This window comes from Mytilus trossulus, chromosome 7 (genome assembly GCF_036588685.1).
Source record: "Mytilus trossulus isolate FHL-02 chromosome 7, PNRI_Mtr1.1.1.hap1, whole genome shotgun sequence".
Lineage (NCBI taxonomy): Eukaryota > Metazoa > Mollusca > Bivalvia > Mytilida > Mytilidae > Mytilus > Mytilus trossulus.
In genome coordinates this window covers 44,228,905-44,249,357 of record NC_086379.1, presented here as the reverse complement: position 1 = coordinate 44,249,357, position 20,453 = coordinate 44,228,905, and the positions used below count along the sequence as shown (strand labels likewise).

The 20,453-nt window shown below is 31.4% G+C and overlaps 1 protein-coding gene across 4 annotated transcripts in view; it reads right to left on the bottom strand.

Annotated features, from left to right (window-relative positions):
* LOC134725135 (uncharacterized) overlaps positions 1-20,453 on the bottom strand; it is a 61,102-nt gene that overhangs the window by 22,722 nt on the left and 17,927 nt on the right. For 2 of the 4 annotated variants that reach the window (XM_063588695.1, XM_063588693.1), the window contains exons 4-12: positions 18,745-18,798; positions 16,115-16,250; positions 8,796-11,743; positions 7,141-7,227; positions 6,166-6,234; positions 4,848-4,934; positions 4,135-4,221; positions 1,632-1,728; positions 177-295 (exon numbers count right to left, since the gene is read on the bottom strand). In XM_063588695.1, coding sequence (XP_063444765.1) covers positions 177-295; positions 1,632-1,728; positions 4,135-4,221; positions 4,848-4,934; positions 6,166-6,234; positions 7,141-7,227; positions 8,796-11,743; positions 16,115-16,250; positions 18,745-18,798 — 3,684 coding nt within the window. The remainder of the gene's footprint in view (positions 1-176; positions 296-1,631; positions 1,729-4,134; positions 4,222-4,847; positions 4,935-6,165; positions 6,235-7,140; positions 7,228-8,795; positions 11,744-16,114; positions 16,251-18,744; positions 18,799-20,453) is intronic. The other 2 variants (XM_063588696.1, XM_063588694.1) reach the window with 2 other exon arrangements.

Below are 20,453 nucleotides of genomic sequence, written 5' to 3'. Positions count from 1 at the left end.
TTTACATTGTCATTTTGGGGCCTTTTATAGCTGACTGCAGTATGGGCTTTGCTCATTGTTGATTACATACAGTACGTGACCTATAGTTGTTTATTTTTTTGTCATTTGGTCTCTTGTGGAGAGTTGTCACATTGGCAATCATACCACATCTTCTTTTTTATGTAAACAGTACATACCTTGTGTATTACTACTACTTTCTGTACCTTCTTTATCAGTTGTTGGACCTGACAACAATGGCAGGGATACAAAATTGTCCTCCTGATTTTCTTTTGGATTTAATACATTTTCTAGTGGTCTTAAAGGAAATAATAAATAGTTATTGACCAAAAAATGTTACTACTGTGGTTTCATTTATAATTTTTGTGGTTACCAATTTTCAGGGAATAATGAAAACATACATGTTCATGGGTATTTAATTTTATTGTTTTGGCAGAGTCTGCATACAAGCCTGTAGAAATTTTTTATTAGTTGAAAATTTAATTTCGTGTTTCACCTGTATCCATGAAATCCACAAAAATTGGTATCCAACGAATAATAAAAGTATGTTCTCCAGTTAATGAGCCCGTGAAATAGAAATCATACAGGCCCAATAAACTTATACCGTACAACACCCTTAGCCAGGGGGGGGGTTTGAGGGATTCTCACTTGAAAACAAATAAGCACTGTAAAGTCGACGTTCTGTTTGAATTTAACTGTTAAAGTGAGCTTCGTGAGTCCATGTAAACACCCATTGGATAATGGCTGGCTACTGGCCAGATTATCATAATTGAAAGAACACCAATCTGCATGATAAGAGTAGGAATGCTGAAGGTTCTCATTTTCCAATTTAATGTCAACTATATATATTTCATGATTAAAGTGTTATGAGCCAATGCAATAATATGTGAGATAATGATATAGAAACATGATTGCTTTTCATTTATTGTTCTAATGTCAATCAGACCATAGGTTTTCTCTCTAAAATTGTTTCTCCGTTTTGTTATTCCAGAGCTGTATATACCAGTGTTTTACTCATTGTTAAAGTCCAAAAGGTGACTTGTAATAGTTAACATCTTTTTCATAAGTCCAAAGAAAATATGCATATGTATCTTTTGAAATTGGACATTTATAGATTATTGTTCATCATCTTAATAAGATTTTCTCAATGGAGCTGGACCCGCAAAAGTAAGAAAAGCAATCCAGTTGAGATGACCAATGATAATTTTTCTATGACTATTGTACAATTGTTCATTGACAACGGGCATGTACTTCCTCAGTTTTCTAGCAATAATTTTTCATATCACGTGACTCCCCTGAGAAGGAAATTATCAGTCAACAAGAACCAAAGGCCAATTTGGTAAAAAGTAAAATAACAAAAATACTGAACTCAGAGGAAAATCAATTTGGAAAGTCCATAATCACATGGCAAAATCAAATAACAAAACGCATCAAAAACGAATGGACAAGAACTGTCATATTGGTAAAATAGTGATAAATAAAAATGAGATATAATTGAAGCTGTTCACACAAAATAAATTATGTGGATCAATTAAAAGCATTTGTAAATAACCTTTGAACAAAAAAAATTCTTTGAAAATACAATTTATCTACAGTGCTTTTGTAGGCAGAATAAAATGAAAAAATCCACCTACTTTAAACACAGTTTTATCTGTATCTTTCCATCTATCAACTCATATACAGGAGTAATAACTAACTGAGTTAGTCCAGGTGTTGACAATGGTGCAGCACCTTAAAAATACATAAAAATAAATGAGCAGAGTAAGACAAAAATAACATGTCAATTACAGAAATGTTTATAAAATAAATATAGAACTTTACAAATTCAAAAATGAAATGCAGACACAATATCCCATATATAAATATAAGGAATGCATTGATTTTAGATAAGAATTTAATAAATATTTCAATAACATATGAAAAGTACAAGATATGCAATATTGATTGGCAATTTTCTATTCACCAGTTACGTGGATGTGAATATTAGATTATTATCTAGTTGTCTTGTATAAGCTTAATTTTTAAGTTTTATTCTGTTTATAATGTACGCCATCAAATTAATGTAGCTAATTGATAACCAGGTGCTCCGCTGGGCACAGCTTTATAAGACCACTTGTGGTTATAAACATTGTGTTAAAATTTTATTGATTTCTTTTTACTTATTCAAAATTTATTATCCGGAAACAATCTTCTTCGGACAACGACAACGACACAGACGTGATAACAATATACGACCAAGTTTTTTTTAAATTTTTGCAGTCGTTATTTATAACTTATGAAATTGTTGAATTCATAGTTCCTAACAAGGCTTCCAAAACGGTCATATATATTCCGGACAATTGTATAATGTCCGGTAAAAGTCCGGCTGGGAAAAGCATGAAACGGTCTTTTGCTTTTTAGATATCAAGGCTTTTTCGGTCATTTTTACATAATTCACGATCTTTTTGACCCAATATTTTGCCTTTCACAGCCACACATTTCCGGTCATAAAAGTGACATGATGATTAATTACTATCAAAACAACCCCTACTTCAATACTTTCCTTTAATCAAGGCTAATTAGTTTGTTGGACAGCTGAAATCAGTGAACCCTGAAATCTACCTGTTCAGGTGACAGGTAAACTATTTTCAGTACCGGACATCATATAAATTGATCAGTCTATTAACAATTATTTTTAACATTTCAGCAGTTTGTATCTTATTGATTTAGTCCAAAAGATTAAAATTATAAGAGATACATTTATAAACATGATTTGATGAAAAATGGTTTTAAATGAAAAATCGTCAGAACTACGTAGTATGAACTAGAACACAAGTGGGCATGTGCACAGGTGGGAAGTTTAATTATGCATCCTACATTTCTTCATAAATGCTAAAACTATCATTGAAACCTGTATCTAAAGTTCATTTGAAGTATTTTGTTGAAGAAAAAACGTGGAAAGAGCTTCTTCACTCAGTCGTGCTTTGTAAATGTACACGGATTTTACGTACCCATATATGGTCCATGTTTTACCATTTTCATGTCAACATCCGGTTTAAAAACGAAAGTAAAGTTTTTGACAACATCATTTTGCCCAAATAAAGAGACTAAGGCAGATATGAGCACGCTGATGTGCACACTTTAAATTATGCACTGTCAATTTAACAGTTAACGTCAGAACATCAAATTCATATCAAAGTAAAGTTTAATAAACGTTTTTTTAATTCAATGTCAGTCATTGGGATGGCCATCTGATTTACTATAATTCATTTAAATTGCCTTTTGGGACCTAGTCTTAGGGATTAAAATTGGGATCAGATATAAAATGTCCGGCTGGCATAAATATTTTTTGGAAGCCCTGGTTTCTTATGATTAAAAGGTAGAAAAAAATGACTTAAAAAGTTTTGATTGGTTAACATTAGCATGTCATGTTGATTAAAGATAGTATGCAAAACTGATATATCAAATTGTTTTATACAGGGTTTATGAAAGGAGTAGGTCTGGTAAGGTTCATCTAACGAAAGATGTTAACCACTTTTTAAACACTTAAGTGTCTATTTCATTGGAATCAATTAGTTTATGTGAAAGAATTTAACTGATTTAGTCATTAAAATCGATCTGATTCAAGCTAAAATATGAAAAATCGACCAAATATGCCGAAAAATGTCACTTTTCAGATGGTTTTTGTCAAAATTGAAAGTGGCTGCATCCCTGTTCATCCTCAACCTTTATATATGTTATGCATTATCATATAATGCCACTTACATTTTAATATTAAGGATGAACACGAATGTGGCCACTTTCGTTTTACATGAAAACCGTCTAAAATTTAACTAAAATGCTAGAAGTGTGAAGATTTCAGTAATTTAGCATGACTTTATGGTGCTACTTACAGATATATGTACATTGTATTGTTAAAAAAAGCCCATATTTATGTAGCAGAAGCATTCTGCTGTCAAAAAAATAACTAAAAGTTTACATTCTAACAATTTTGTAAAACTGCTATATTTTGGGGCCAAAAATGGGTCTTACTGGACCTAATCCTTTAAAACTCTCATTATTATTTTATGTTGAATGTTTAGCAGGGTTCCACAAATCTTGATATCATGTGCAGCACATTGATAAGACTTTGTAGGTATTCAAGCTGAATCTTCATACCTGGTGATAAGTTTGCATTTAAAGGTTTTGGTATTTGTTGAACTGCTTTTTCTGTCTCCATTGAAGGTTCCTCTGTTTCGTGAACAACTGAAAATAGATAATAAAGTAATATATTAGCGGTAAAAAAATTTGCCACATTAAATTGATTCATAACTAGTCTGACTTCTTCTGTCCAAAGAGTGGAGCAAGTGAGAAAAATTGAATTTTTTAGAGGCAAAATTGATGTGGATGTAAGCACTAAGCTAGTATAAGTTACCATAAACTTCAACAATGAGCAAAACCCAGAAATTCACGTAAAAGGCATTAACATGAAAAAACATGAAATAATTTGAACAAAAAAATCAACAGCCAGATTTATGACAAAAAATTTAAAGAAAATCAAATACATGTATAATAAACTGAATTAGAGGGTCCTGACTTGAGACAGACATGCCCTCAACATATTGATCTGAACAATGCCTTGTTCTAAGAGTACTTGTAGTATAAATTGAAAGCTAGTTTAAAGCAAATTACAAAATGTATTCTCTAATCTCAAGTTCTTGATAATTTTTAACTAAAAATATGTCAAATACCCATTTTTCTTTTAAAAACCTTTTATTAGTTCTAAATATTCTTAAAAATCCATCAATGTTCTTGAATGAAAGTATTTCATGAATGTCTTAAACAAGCATTTGCAAGTGACAAATAATGTTACATAAAGCTGAATTTCTCACCTGGTGGTAAGATTACATTTAAAGACTCTGAAATCTGTGGAACAGGTTCATCTGCCTCCATTGGAATTTCTTGTTTTATTTCAACCACTGATAATAAACACAAAGTAACATGAAAGTTTTTCTGCATACAGAAAGTAAGTAATTTTACAGTACACATATTGCATATGTTGATCTCTAGATTTCCCTTTTTGTTATGTTGGATTTCTGTCTAATTGTTTTTTTTCTCCACAACTTCTTTAATTCATTCAAAACAAAATTGTTTTGTTTGTATCAAGCTTCCTATCTAAAGATTATTGAGATCTATCAGATATTTTGTTACAAAATATGTGTTTGCATGAAGTTTACATACATGTAGTAATGTTATCGAATTTTGCCACAACAGAATATCTATGATGCATGATGGTAATTAAGGAACTTTTGGTCCTTAATGCTCTTTAGTTTTGATATTTGTTTGGCCTTTTGCCTTTATTTTCATTTAAATGTTACTGATGAGTCTTTTAAATAGGAAATGTATGTCTGGCTTATAAAATTTCATTCCTGGTACATTTATCTATGATGAGTTTATATTCCCTTTTTGGTAAGTTAGTTCATTCATTGTCAAGATAAGGCATAGACCGTTGGTTTTCCCGTTTGAATGGTTTTACACTTAGTCTAGTAATTTTGGGGCCCTTTATAGCTTGTTGTTCGGTGTGAGCCAAGGCTCCGTGTTGAAGGCCGTACTTTAACCTATAATGGTTTACTTTTTAAATTGTTACTTGGATAGAGAGTTGTCTCATTGGCACTCACACCACATCTTCCTATATCTATAAATAAATTTACAGGTTGAAAGAAAATAATTGGACTTATATAGAACACAATTCCTATCAATCAATTATTAACAACCAATGATGTCTTGTGGTTACTTGCTCTTGTTAAGTACAAGAGTTGTATTATCCGAGGAATGTTACCTGTTGGATTTATAAGCAGAATGGACAGCTAAATAATTTGGTTTTTTTAATGGAAAATCATTAATTTCTTTTTAAGTTAAAAAATATTTTCTCAACCTTTTTTTTCACTTATATGATCTGTATATCATCATGTAAACAAAGACGTTAAAATCTATGTGAAAAATTAAAGGGGTCTGATGGGTGATTTTCATTCTTCGTGATATGCATTTTTGCTATGAGAACCTGTTTTTCTACAGATTTTTTTTTATATTTTCGTGATTCATGATCATGAAAATATGGAAATTTGTTTTTGTATGAATCGTGATTGACAAAAAAATCAACTTGTGAATCAAGGATGAGACCCCCCTCCCCCATCAGGCCCCTCAACTTACCATTACCAAGCTGTTGTGTATTTTGTTCACTTTCATCTAGAATTGGATTCTCATTAGGCACACTATCTGCTGAAACAAGAACATAGATACACAATCTTAAATCAGCCTTGTGTGTAATCAAGGAGTTGGTTCAAAAAGGGTTAATATTGGCCCTGAGAATTTGATGATTTTTTTTAATCAGATCAAGTTCTACAAATTACAATAAAGAGTTGTAGTTTAGTTTAAATAATATTTTAGTCAAATAAATTGAATTAGATGTTGGCAACAGGTGAGCCTATGAAAGCCCTCCCTACAAATAGTTGTAATATTATTATTAATATGAAATAACTTCATTTTAGCACATTACCTAACATGACAAAGTATTGACTCCTTTTTAATATATAAGTATGCACTATTTTTGTTTGAGGTCGGTTTTGGTCTTATTTTAATAAGATTTACATTTATTTTTTTTGGCTGCCAGTGTAACTATTGGGACATATGATTCTGATGATAATGTGTTTTTCTAACATTAATTAGCAAATTTTGTGATGAAGATTTATTTGTTTAACTTTAATAATAGCAAACATTCTTTTTTTCATTGAATTTGTGCACAATTTGAGGTATATTCTCACAAAATAAATGCAATCTATGGTGATATGTTCTATAGACCAACAGCTATAATATATTCTGTATTAGAAAACAACTATTAAATTTTTCAGTATGATTTTATTTTAAAATTTCATATGAAAAAAAAATATCAACATATTAACTTTTTTAACATACAGTCAAACTTGGACCTCCTTTTTAATATACAAAAACATAAACCAAAGTTTCTTTTAAACATAAAAAATATTTGCTGCACAGTCTGTTAGAAATATTAAAACTTCAACAGGAATACACAAAACTATGTTGGTTTACATTATATACTATCAAAATCTAGCTGTTAAATATAAAACATCATGAATTTGAAAAATAATGATATATTTTGACTGGTACCTGTTGATACTGTATTATTCAATGGTTCTGGAACCAGCTGTCTAACTATGTCCGTCTCATCTAAAGCTTCTTGTTTCACTTTACATACTACAATCATATTTCTTAAACATTATAAATATTTCAAAGTTCAAAAATAAAAAACTGTAAAATTTTCAGGATCCTGCAAATGTCACAGATTAATAATTTATATAACTAGAGGCTCTAAAGAGCCTGTGTCGCTCATCTTGGTCTACGTGAATATTAAACAAAGGAACCAGATGGATTCATGACAAAATTGTGTTTTGGTGATGGTGATATGTATGTACATCTTACTTAACTAAACATTCTTGCTGCTTACAATTATCACTATCTATAATGAACTTTGGGAAAATGTTACCGGTAGTAAAAATTTACAAATTTTATTAAAAATTGCTTAAAATTGACTATAAAGGACAATAACTCCTTAGGGGGTCAATTGACCATTTTGGTCATGTTGACTTATTTGTAAATCTTGCTTTGTTCAACATTATTGCTGTTTACAGTTTATCTCTATCTATAATAATATTAAAGATAATAACCAAAAACAGCAAAATTTCCTTAAAATTACCAATTCAGGAACAGCAACCCAACAACGGGTTCTGTGATTCATCTGAAAATTTCAGGGCAGATAGATCTTGACCTGATGAACAATTATACTCAATTCAGATTTGCTCTAAATGCTTTGGTTTTTGAGTTATAAGCCAAAAACTGCGTTTTACCCCTATGTTCTATTTTTAGCAATGGCGGCCATCTTGGTTGGTTTGGCGGGTCACGCCACACATATTTTAAACTAGATACCCCAATGATGATTGTGGTCAAGTTTGGTTTAATTTGGCCCGGTAGTTTCAGAGGAGAAGATTTTTGTAAAAGTTAACGACACAGGACGACGACGGACGCAGGACGCCAAGTGATGGGAAAAGCTCATTTGGCCCTTCGGGTCAGGTGAGCTAAAAAGCACTTTTTTCAATAAATTTTGATAATTCCATTATGGCTTTTTGTGGAGTTGATACATTTGTGTGACGCATATTTACAATAGTACACAAATACAGCAAAATAGAAATTCTATTTTGCTGTATTTGTGTACTATTGTAAATATATTTTAGGGATTCATTGTTATTCTGTGGTCAAAATGTTAAATGTACTTTCATATTGATATATTTTTATGTCCCGAGTGTTCTTGCATTTATTTGTTCAGTATTCCTGTCACATATGTTGTCATTTAGCATTATATTCAACATTGCCATATAATTGGGAGGTTTTGCTAGCCATAAAACCTGGTTCAACCCACATTTTTTTTCTTAAAGTCTATAAGTTAGGGTTTAGTAGTTTAGTTAAATAGCATGTTGATTAAAATCAAAATATGTCTATGTACACTTAAGAATGCCCCTGAAAATATTTGATATTTTGATAATAAAATTGAGAATGGAAATGGGGAATGTATCAAAAAGACAACAACTCGACCATAGAAAAAACAACAGCAGAAGGTCACCAACAGGTCTTCAATGTAACGAGAAATTCCCACACTGGAACAATGCAAAATTTCATGAAATCACATTTAATTTTTTTTTTTAAATCAATAATTACTAAGGCCTTATTATAATTTCTGAATATATAGGACAGCTATTTCATTTTCTTACCATAAATATCCTGTGTTGATTGCTGTTGTCTGTTGTTGAACAATCGAGCAATTGTTTCTCCAATGCATGGATTCTGCATCTTGTTCTCTCCTTCAACATCTTCCCATTGTAATAGTTGGTTCTTTATCAAATTTATTCTATGATCTGCAGGTTCTGTCAGAACCTCAGCATTGTTTCCTTCTTCTTGGAAGTCTTTACCAAATGGAAAATTTCTCACCAACAAAGAACTATCAACACAATCAACATTAGTTGTAGTATTTGATAGGCCAATATTTTGAACTGCTGATCCAATATTCTGAACTAATGGGCAAATATCCGTACCAGATTGGCAAATTTCATCATCTGATGGGTAAAAACCATTATCTGACGGGCAAGATTCTGTTTCAGATGAATAAAATAATCCTGAATTAATGTTGAAGTGTTTACTTTTTACACTTTCTGTTGGAATATTTTCAAAAACCACCGAGTTTTTCTCCATTGGAACAAATTCATCTTTGATCTTCATTTTTCCGAGCAGACATTCCTCACTAGATGAACAAGATTTAGTATGTGATGTGGGTTTCCCATTATATTCATTATATAATTGGTAATAATCATTGCTCTCAACATTCTCTATTACAACTTCTGGTCGACAAAGTTCAGTCTGGAGATATTCTTTATCCAGTGGCTCAATCTTAATCTCAGTATTGTGAGATTGAGTAGGATCTTTTTCTATGTTTGCAAAAGCATTCATATAATTATCTCCCTTAGAAATAAGATGACCATCAGGTACTGGTTGCATCTGGTCAATCGCAGAAACCCCTGTTTGCTGTTTAGTCCATAATATTCTTTCTTTTTCTCTCTCTCCTGTGTTAGCAGGAACAGAAGCATTGCTCATATGTGAATTAGCATGAACAGAAGCATTGCTCATATGTGAATTCTTGACAATGACAGGATTATGAATATAATTTGATGCCCTGTTTGAAGGTTGGACTTTATTATGTAAAGATTGGAGGATATTTCTTAGTATTGGCACCATCTGGTTGATTGAATAGGATACTTGACTGACACCTGATTGTGGTACATTATTGTGTATAGATTCACCTGATTGTGATACATTATTGTGTATAGATTCACCTGATTGTGATACATTATTGTGTGTAGATTCACCTGATTGTGATATATTATTGTGTGTAGATTCACCTTGCTGAAGGTCATTTCCTTTGTTCTGTGATGCAGCTACATTAGGAAATATTACCAATGGAAATACTGATCCTGTGCTCTCAGGCATTGTTAAGCTTTTAGACCTTGTTGATGCTGAGTTCTCAAACCTTGTTGATGCTGAGCTCTCAGAGCTTGATGATGTAGAATCCCTAACTAATTCTTTTGATACTGGCGTTGTCATTGGTATGGTGTCCCAAGATTTTGCATTGATCAAGTTCATAGCTTCATTTAAAGGGACCTTTACAGGTGTTCTTGAAGATGTTGATACTCTTGGAGTCAAATTCTGTTGAACAGTTTGTGTTGAATAAGAAATATCAGTTTGAATTGAATTTTTACCATCATATTGAGTTGAACTCGGAGTTCCAGCAGGCAAAAAGGCTGTAGATAAAACTGACGCTGAATCATTGGGTCTAGTTGGAGGATACATTGTATGAACTGTTGGATCAGATTTTTGAAAATAAGGTCTTGGTAGATACTTTCTAGAGTAAACTGGAGCTAAATTCAAAAGTTTGGTAGATGGTCCCATTGTAGAAACTATTGACGATACTTGTGTAGCGGCCATTGTTGTCCTGACAGATGGACACGGAGAAAAATTTGATTTCTTTAACATTAAATCTGTCTTTTCAGATTTGTCTGATTCCCGTTGCATTATTTTTTGTTCTTGATTGTCAAATTTGACAATTGAAGTATTTCCAGATGTCGTATTCTGAATGGTAAGAGTCATTGTATTCTGATCTGACCTAGGTGGCGCTGTCAGTACAGGTGCTTCACGATTGGTTGTGGTAGATGTTGTTCCAATGGGAAAAAACAAGACTTCCTTTTGCCCTTTTTTCCCTGGAAGTACTACTATAAAACCATGTGGAGTTGAAGTGGATGAAGAAAGTGTCTCATTGGCTGTCTTGTTCTGATCATAAGAGTTCGAAGGAAGTGTTAAGCTCACATGTGTTGAAGAAGTTGAGGTCTGTTTTACCCCAGTGGGATCTAGAGTAAGTCTCGGTGCTTTGGGTTGAAATTCCCATTGCATCATATTTTGTTCTTGATCGTTATATTTGGCAGTTAAAGCATTTACAGAAGCTGTATTCTGAATGGTAGAAGTTGTTGTATTTTGATCTGACCTAGGTGGTGTTATCAGTATGGGTGCTTCACTATTGGTTGTGGAAGATGTTGTCCCAATGGGAAAAAACAAGACTTCCTTTTGCCCTTTTTCCCCAGGAATTATTTTTATTACACCTCGTGGAGTTGAAGTTGATGAAGAAGGTGTATCATTGGCTGTCTTTTTCTGATCATAATAGTTCGCAGGAAGTGTTAGGCTCACATGTCTTGAAGAAATTGAGGTCTGTCTTACCCCAGTGGGATCATGTGTAATTTTAAGTCTTGGTGCTTTGGGTTGAAATGTCTTTAGTGGAGCTTTTTGAGCAATTTCAGATGAAGTGTTCATCTGTGGGTCTGCTGCTATACTTCTTACTTTAGGAAAATGGTTCATAAGTGAATCTACTACAGACACCTCTGAAACAATTCCTGCAGATTGTAATTCTGAATCATCCTGTTTCCCAATAAATGCCAATTCATTATTCTGAACTCTGATTGAAGCTTTGTGATTATTTATAAAATGACTGCTTTGACCACCTTTGGCGGCTGGAGAACTTGAGACTGTTATAGGCACATCAGATAATTTCGTAGAAATTTGCTTTTCATGTCCTTTTGCAACATTCAGACTATATTGGTCTTTGAACTGTGGATCTAACCTGCAAAGCATTAGATATAAATAAGTTAGAGATGTGATAATGATAGTAATCTCATATTTTTTCAGTGGACCATAACATTACACTAAAATTTTAAATAATTTAACAAAGCAGTTTTACTATTTAATATCTGGAAAACAAAGTGTCAGTGACAGACACAGACAGAAAAACCCAAGCAAAGGCATCACAGTGCAATACATTTTGCTTAAAGTAATGTTTTTTGCAACAATTTAAGGGGGTCTCATTGGGGGTTCCAATCACGGATCCCACTTACTGTTTTGTCGAATTCCCGTATCCCGCTTACACTATATGGACCATAATTTGGTATTCGGCCTTTGGTTTCTTTTTGTATCCTTTTTTATAAGTTCTAAAATTTTAACTTTTATTTTGTGGGTTGTGTTGGTGTTAGAATAGTATGAATGGAACAATTGAGTTTTACGTGACATGAAACCAAACAGGAAACCAATCTTTATTTTCTTTATTTTGCACAATATAATTCAAAAGGCATAAAGAAGCACCATTACTAGTGTTACTTGCTTCATGTTAATATTTAAAATTTATTTTCAATGTTATATTAAAGTTTTTTTTAAACCTGACAGGAAACCATAAGAAACATAAAAAAGCATTTTTTTAGTTTTATTTTATTGCAAAATCTGCTTAAAATAATCTAAACAGTATACTTTTTCTTAAAATCCATCTTAAATGTAACAGTATTATAAAACTCCTAAATATGTGCTTGTTTTGAAAACAATCAGTACAATTTATTCAGAATTTTCCATATTTTCTTCATTAATACAGGATACCATATTATATAATCGTTGTATCTTGATGTTTAAGCCAAAAAAATGTATTTATATTTGGTTTTGATATTCCAGTTATATACAATTTATTCCAAATCATTGGCAATTTTACATTCTTTAAATCCAGTAAAGAAAAAAACTTTTAACTTGGAATTAAAATCTTTAAAATAGGCACAATGTGATACTTGTGACCTGTACACTACCTACATGGTTTCCACATTTTAACCTACTTTAGTGGGCTAAAATCAATAAAGTACTTCCTTTCAAGTCATGCATGGTAAAAGTTTACTTCTCCTTTGACAAGTTTATTGCGTTTCTGATAAGTGTTTGCAGAACATGAATAAAAAATATTAACTAAAAACTGTGACAAAGATTCCAACTTTGTACATTCCATGTGAAACGGTATATTAACATGTATTTTTTATTAAATTATATTTATTCACCTAAAATATCCAGTAATATTTACTGCTGAAGTTAAATCAATCCAAAGAGCATTGGTACAATGATAAGAGACGTAATTTCGATTGATTTTTCCAAGGACTCTTCACGTCATTATCGGGAAACGAAGTGTGTTCTAACGTCTGTCAAATATGAAATCGATTTTGTCAAGTCATTGGGCATTTATTTTCACACAGGATCGTATGTAACATTATGCACATAGGAAAAATAACAGACCACCGGCGCAATCTCTTTGACAATTGTATTTTCCTCTTTTAAACAAGACGAAACAAGTCTACAGATTATGTTTGCTAACATCCCGTTGGAAACAAAAACAATGTTTAGACCTAGTATTTCGTACATCTGGCCGTAATGGCGTTATCACATGTTAGTCACATGTTTCACGTATGACAGGAAATGGTTAGAACTTAAGGACAAAAACAATTTTAATAAATAAATGGACTTCTGTTTTGTGTGAAATGTAACGCATAACGACAACGTAATTTTCTTACTTAATTATTAGGAAGATCAAAACAAAAATGTAAATCATTTCGGATTTACCTGTTTGAACATCTCGCGAGAGTTCATATTTGCATATTGTTTTTAAGAATTCTTTTACAACAAAGCAGATTACATCATTTAAAAATTGCGTTATGATATCAGACACAAAAATCACGCCACTGTTCTTACATCTGCTACATAAATACTTATAGTTCTCGGCATTTTCTTCTCACTATTCTTATTGGTCGATGTTCTTTGTTATTTGAAAGCAAAAGTTACGAATTTGCCGGTGACGATTATCTATAAATTAGTCAGCGTTATGCTCTTCGGAAGCAACAAATAACGCAAGAAACGACACAAAAATACGGTTGTAGAATCTTTGAAATTCGTATATTTTAATTTTTTTTCTAGGGAAGAGTAGCATACACTTGTATGTTGATAAAAATAATGGCATCTTTAGATGTAGTTGCATCTTTTCTTACAGTAATTCACATTTTATCACTTTTCTATAGTTATAGGAAACGGAGCCCAATAGCAAATTATGGTCCATATACGTAAGCAATTCTCATTTTTTTGTCATTTCCCGGGTCACGCAAGACCTCATTTCCCGTTTTCACGACACAATAATTTGACTTTCACGTGTCATGCTTATAAAAATAGGCAATCCCGCGTCATGCTTAGACCCCAATGAGACCCACTAGAAAAATACCACTTTAGAGAAAGGCAAATTGTTTAAATTTGACTTTGTTGGAATTTGATTATATCTTTTATTTCCTTTCATTATATATTTATCATACATTATTGCTGTCAAATGGCAAATGGGCCCTCTTCTCATCATTATCAGAACTCATAGCCAAATGTATCCAACCCAATCAATTCATGAAAAGAAGTTGAAATAGTTATAATGTAAATATAAAGTGTCTGTATGTAAATCCATCAATTCATATTAAGAATTAATGAATGGCTATTATCTATTTTGAATTTATTGAACCATAAAACTAATTTTTGACTCTTCACATTGAATAATCTGCGAAGCAGATTATGTAAAATGTAAAGAGTCAAAAATTAGTTTTATGGTTCAATAAAATCAAAATAAATTATTGCCATTCATTATAAATAAATTTCTATAAAAAAAAAAACCAAAGAACTTTTTATATTATTTATATTTTACAACGTACACTCATGTAAGCGTATGAATACACAACATCAGAGGGGCGTGTCGCCATCAAAATTGACAACATTGAAAATAAAACTAATAGTTTTAACCAATCAGAAGACAGTAAATACACCAAATTTATTTATTGTGAAATAGTTGTGATGTAAATTTGAAGTTTGTGTAAATTAAATTGCCTCTGGAGTGTATAAGTTTGTTTATGTTAAATTGCCACTAGAGTGTATAAGTTTGTGCATGTTAAATTGCAACTAGAGTGTAAAAGTTTGTGTATGTCATATTGCCACTAGAGTGTATAAGTTTGTGTATGTTAAATTGCCACAAGAGTGTATAAGTTTGTGTATGTTATATATATTGCCACTAGAGTGTATAAGTTTGTGTATGTTATATTGCCACTAGATATAAAGTTTTATAAAGTGAATTGTCAAAATCAGTGCAATTACTTATTGTCATTAATAAAATGTACATCTTATGAACATGCAACAAAAATTGGTGTTAACGTCATTTGGCAGGATTTTTTTATTGTTATACACCTTATCACTAATCCCAGCTGACCCAGCTGCTTGAACTTTTGACGCATACAACAATCACTTTTCCATTGTGGCGTCAGATATTTTGTTTCATGACATCAAAATTTTACAGGAACCTGTGTGATATCCAGTAAAAGCGGACAAATAGCAATAAGGTGTATTGGTCATGAAGGTACCCCATTAGGACCCACATTTTACCCAAACATATTGTAAAATCAACATTTTTTTTCTCACCTCTTCTGTTATGATTTGAAAATATGACAGATCATTACTTGTCGTGTTTTGACTCCGAAGTATACCAATTATCACGTTCAAGTAAAGAACAATCAACAAAGAAGCATGGATATTGAGCACATGTTCAACATGTACAATCAGATTATTGTTTATTCTAGTGACAGATCCATGCATATTGCGATCACCAGATTTTTATGAGAAGGGTCATGCTGAAGTCACTTTCCATATGGAAAATATGTAGGTCAATTGCTTCTTGGAAGCAAGCAATTAAAAACAAATAAAACTTCTTCTTAATGTGGACAAATTTAAGAAATTTCTTCACAAAAAAGTCTGTGTACATAATTTGATAATGAAAACTATTGATATTCATGATGTTGTTATGAGTATTTTTTTAGGAGAAAACGGGTAAAAAGGGTACAGTTTGTTTGTTTGCCAAAACTGAAGTACCCGTTTCGATACAATGAAAGTTCCAGGGACCTGTCCTTTCTTATATGCCATTAAAAGTATGTTGATTTTTTTTCATTACAAGACACCATAAAGTGTTGCTTTGTTGCTTTGACATGCAATGATTGTCACTTAATTTGAACTTATAACAGAAGAGGTGCACCTGGATGAAATTGAAGAATTTAACATAGAAAGAAATGGGACCATGAATTAGTGTGTACTTCCTATTAGTTTGGGAGCATATTTCCCTAAATACCTTTCATGTGTCTGTACATATTGAACATCTGTTGTTATATTTCTTTGTACTGGTTCCTCTTCTGGTGTCATTGTATTGAGTGCTTTTGCACATTCACTCATAGAAATATTCCCAAAACTAGCCACAGGATACATATCTGAAAAAAAAGAAAATGTGTACAGGTGAGTAAAGGTGTGCAAAAATATTCAGTGAAATCATGAATAATCAATTTATCAAAAATGTCACTCAAGTCTTCAAAACTTTATTCTTTTATTGAGAAGACTATCTGATAGACATAAGGATCAATGGACTAGCCTGAAACATTGAAAAATAAATGGAGAATGGGTCCGGAGGACACAGATGATGCCCCTGCTTGCATACAATATTATAATGGGACACAACTCAAGATCTGTTGAAGTGATGCTACCCGAATTCAAACTTGATCTAAGTTTTGTGGAATAAGCATTTTGTTTACACTGCATAACACTTAGTTGAGGCATACTAAAATTAGAGAATGGAATTAGATAAACAGCCATTTTTCAACTTGTAAAGAAGCATAACCCTAGAACAGTGAAATTTGAATTTGATCTGTTAGCGGTAATTATATATAAGTTTCATAACATTACAGGGGAACTAGCTAAAAGATAAATAAAAAATTAAAAACATTATGTTTTTTGTTCAATCGATCATTAATGAAAATGAAATAGTAAAATAATAATTCACTTTTAGCAGCCAGGACAGGTTAATTTTGTCAAAATAAGAAAGGAACATTGATAATGTATTATCCACTTGCAAGTGAATAATTTGACCTCATTAAATCAGTATTTATGTAAACTTCAATTTAACCCCTTAGCAAGCGATGGATAAAATGTGAATTGTGTGTGTATGATTGTTTAAAGGAAAAGAATGTCAACATTGAAAGTGAAACAAAGGCAAATCATTTAACAGATTTATTCTATCCACAAAAACTCATTCTTATACAAGTAAGAACGATGATTTATATATATTTCTAACTTATAAAATCAGTGTAAGGGAGGTAAAATAAAATGAAACACATAGCAAAAATGCAATTACATGAGTTCACCTTTCTATTTATATCTTTATTTATGATTATATGCCTTATATGGTTATCAGAGGTATTCTGAGGCGAACTCGATAATTAATAAGATGGCGTCAGGACTATAAAACACACAAAAGGAAGCTACATATTCTCACACTAAGCCATGTAAATTGCTTATTTTATACTTTTTAAGATTTGGATAAAGGTTTTACATTGTTATTAATCAAATACTAAAATTTGAGTCTAATCCATGACCATGAATTTGACAGCTAGTGCCTGTTTGAGTTATTACAAATGAAGTTAGTGAACAGACACCTATTTTGGGGCATAAGGACAAGGTGACATGGCAGGGTCATTAAACCAGATGCTCTGCAGGGCACAGCTATATATGACTGCAGAAGTTGAATCCTGAACAGATTGGCAAGTATAAACAAAACATTCAAGCTTGATACAGCTCTGAATTTGGATTGTGATTAAATAGTTGACACAGAATATATAGGTTTCTGACACATAATGAATGTGGTTTAATGAACTTAAAAAATAAATTTGCAATTTATCAATTAAATACATCATAAAATATCTAAAATATAAAATATCATACAGTCATGGTTAAAATTAATATTTATTAATAGCCACTTCTGAATATAAATTTACAGCTAATCATCTTAAAACAATCATCATTTCTTAATACATAATTTTCAAGCAGTATAAGAGAGGTAATCAAACATATATATATATATATATATAATAACAGTATTCTTTTAATTTGAATTTGATTACCTCCCTTACACTGATGTTAAATTGTCCAAATAGTCCTTTTACAATAAACACCTTTTTTTCACCCTTTTTAGCCCATAATTGCTAAATGATTTGAGCCATTACCCCTTGTAAACCATCCAATTGTAGTATGTAAACTTGGTTGTATAATTACACATAAACACAAGTTATTAACTGGAAACTACAAAAATGTTTATTTTGGTCCCTTTTTGGGGTCCTAATTCCTAGACCTTTAAGATCATAACCCCCAAAATCAGTATCAAACTTATTCAACTTATTTTTGTGGTTATAAACATTGTTTTAAAATTTTATTGATTTCTATTTACTAATACTAAAGTTATCACATGGAAACCATCTGTCTTCGGATGACACTTTAGATGACGCTGACAATGATGCGATACCAATTAATTTAAAAAAAGATAATGGTCTACTTCAATGGCAGCTCAAATACATTTGCACAAATTTAATAAAATCTTACCATCAATGAACTTTTTTTATATGACAGGAACAAAAGTTAATTAACTGAATGCAGATTTGTGGTTGTCATAACTCATAGGAGTTAATCAAAAAGCTATTTGAAAATTTTGAAATCATATGACAATGTACATGTCTTACAAATCTTTAGCTTTTCAGAAAAAAATTCAGCAATTTTAAAATTTGGTGAAAAAATCCTTCCTTTTACATGTTTTAATCATTTGTTCATTGTATAACTAAAATCAATGCTCTACATAACCAGTCAGTCATTCAGAAATTCCAAATAAATTCTCCTCTATCTTGAAATTACATGTGAAAAAAAATGAGAAAATGAACCTACCTCTCATAATTAAACATGTCTGATTTCCAACCTTACAAGTAGCCAAGTGATCAGCTGAAAAAAAAAATATATTCTATCCAATGAATACTTCTTAAATTTACTATATGCAACTCTTACTATAGAATATCTTTATATCTTTTTAGCACAACTTTTTGGAATTTTGGATCCTCAATGCTCTTCAACTTTGTATTTGTTTGGGTTATACCGCGTCACTGATGAGTCTTATGTAGACGAAACGCGCGTCTGGCGTACTTAATTATAATCCTCAGCTAGTACCTTTGATAACTATTTACATACTTGTTTGGTAATCATTAATGGCAGTCAGCAGGGTTTACAACCATCAGTTGTTCAACCTGTTAGTCAAAGGTGTTTTGTTAAATAATTCTTTTTCACTCTTTTGGTCTTTTTGGAAAATATTGTTTATGTTGTTTTTAGACCCCTCTACAAGAAAATTTGTATTGCATGCAAAAATGCGGTTTTTATCCAACGCAAACATTGGTTTATGTTTTCAGTTTAAACTTGTTTTTTAACATACTTACATGTATGTTGGATAAAAAAAAGAATAAATAACTTACTGTTGTGCGGCTTTTGTTAATGTGAAAAATGCGACTGAGTGAGTATCACAATAATAAAAAACTCACATTTATCGATCTGATACTGTAAATTCAGAAATTAATGCAAGGTTTTTATTATTTGCGATAATGCGACTGAGTTGTAACCGCAATAATTTAAACTCGTATTTTGAAATATTTAATATGAATTTAACAGTATGTTTCTCAAAATTGTAAAAGTCAAAATCGCATTTAAGTCAATGTAAGTCTAAAATTACAAAATCACAATAATAAATGCATGCAATTGTTTCTGAATTTACAGTACATATATGTATGCAGATTTTCCTGACATTGCAATATTGATCTCACTTTTTTGTCAATTCTTAAAAAATTGCTATTATGAATGCATGCAATAATATCTGAAGATTTGAATCATGCACAGGAGGGACTGATTAATTCATTAACAAAAACATCACTTTGTCTGGGTATGAAACATTTTCCTTTTTAAAGAATTTAATAGTACCTAAGTCAGTCCTAGGTCAGGAACCTGTTGTTCAGTGGTTGTTGTTTGTTAATATGGTTCATATATGTTTCTCCTTTCTTGTTTTTTATATAGATCATTTAGATTGGATCATTTTTTTTTCTTGTTTGATTTGTTTTACACTTGTCATTTTAGGGTTTTTTATCTTGTTTCTAGCTTGCAGTTCAGACAGATGAACGCCATACTTTAATGTTCATATAATTGTTTACTTTATACACACTGTTATTTGGATATTGAGTTGCCTCAGTGGCACCCATACTTCTTATTTCTAGTAAAAAAAAAAATATTTTTAATTATTTTTCTTTATTCTTTGTAAACAAAAATTCAAGCCATACAATTGGAAGATTTAGCTCTAAAGCTCTTACACCAGGTTTAAACTCATACTGTGAATTCATGTATTTTCTAGGGTATCAATTTTCGTGGATTGATGAAAACTTGCATATTCATGGATATGTAAATTTGTTGTTTTGGCAAGGTCTGCATACATTCCTTTTAGAAAATCTGTATTTCGTTGAAAATTTAAATTCATGGTTCCCCTGTCCCTAAGAAATCCATGAAAATTGGTATCCAACGAATATTAATGAATCCACAGAAACAGACTATTATTTGAACTTGGA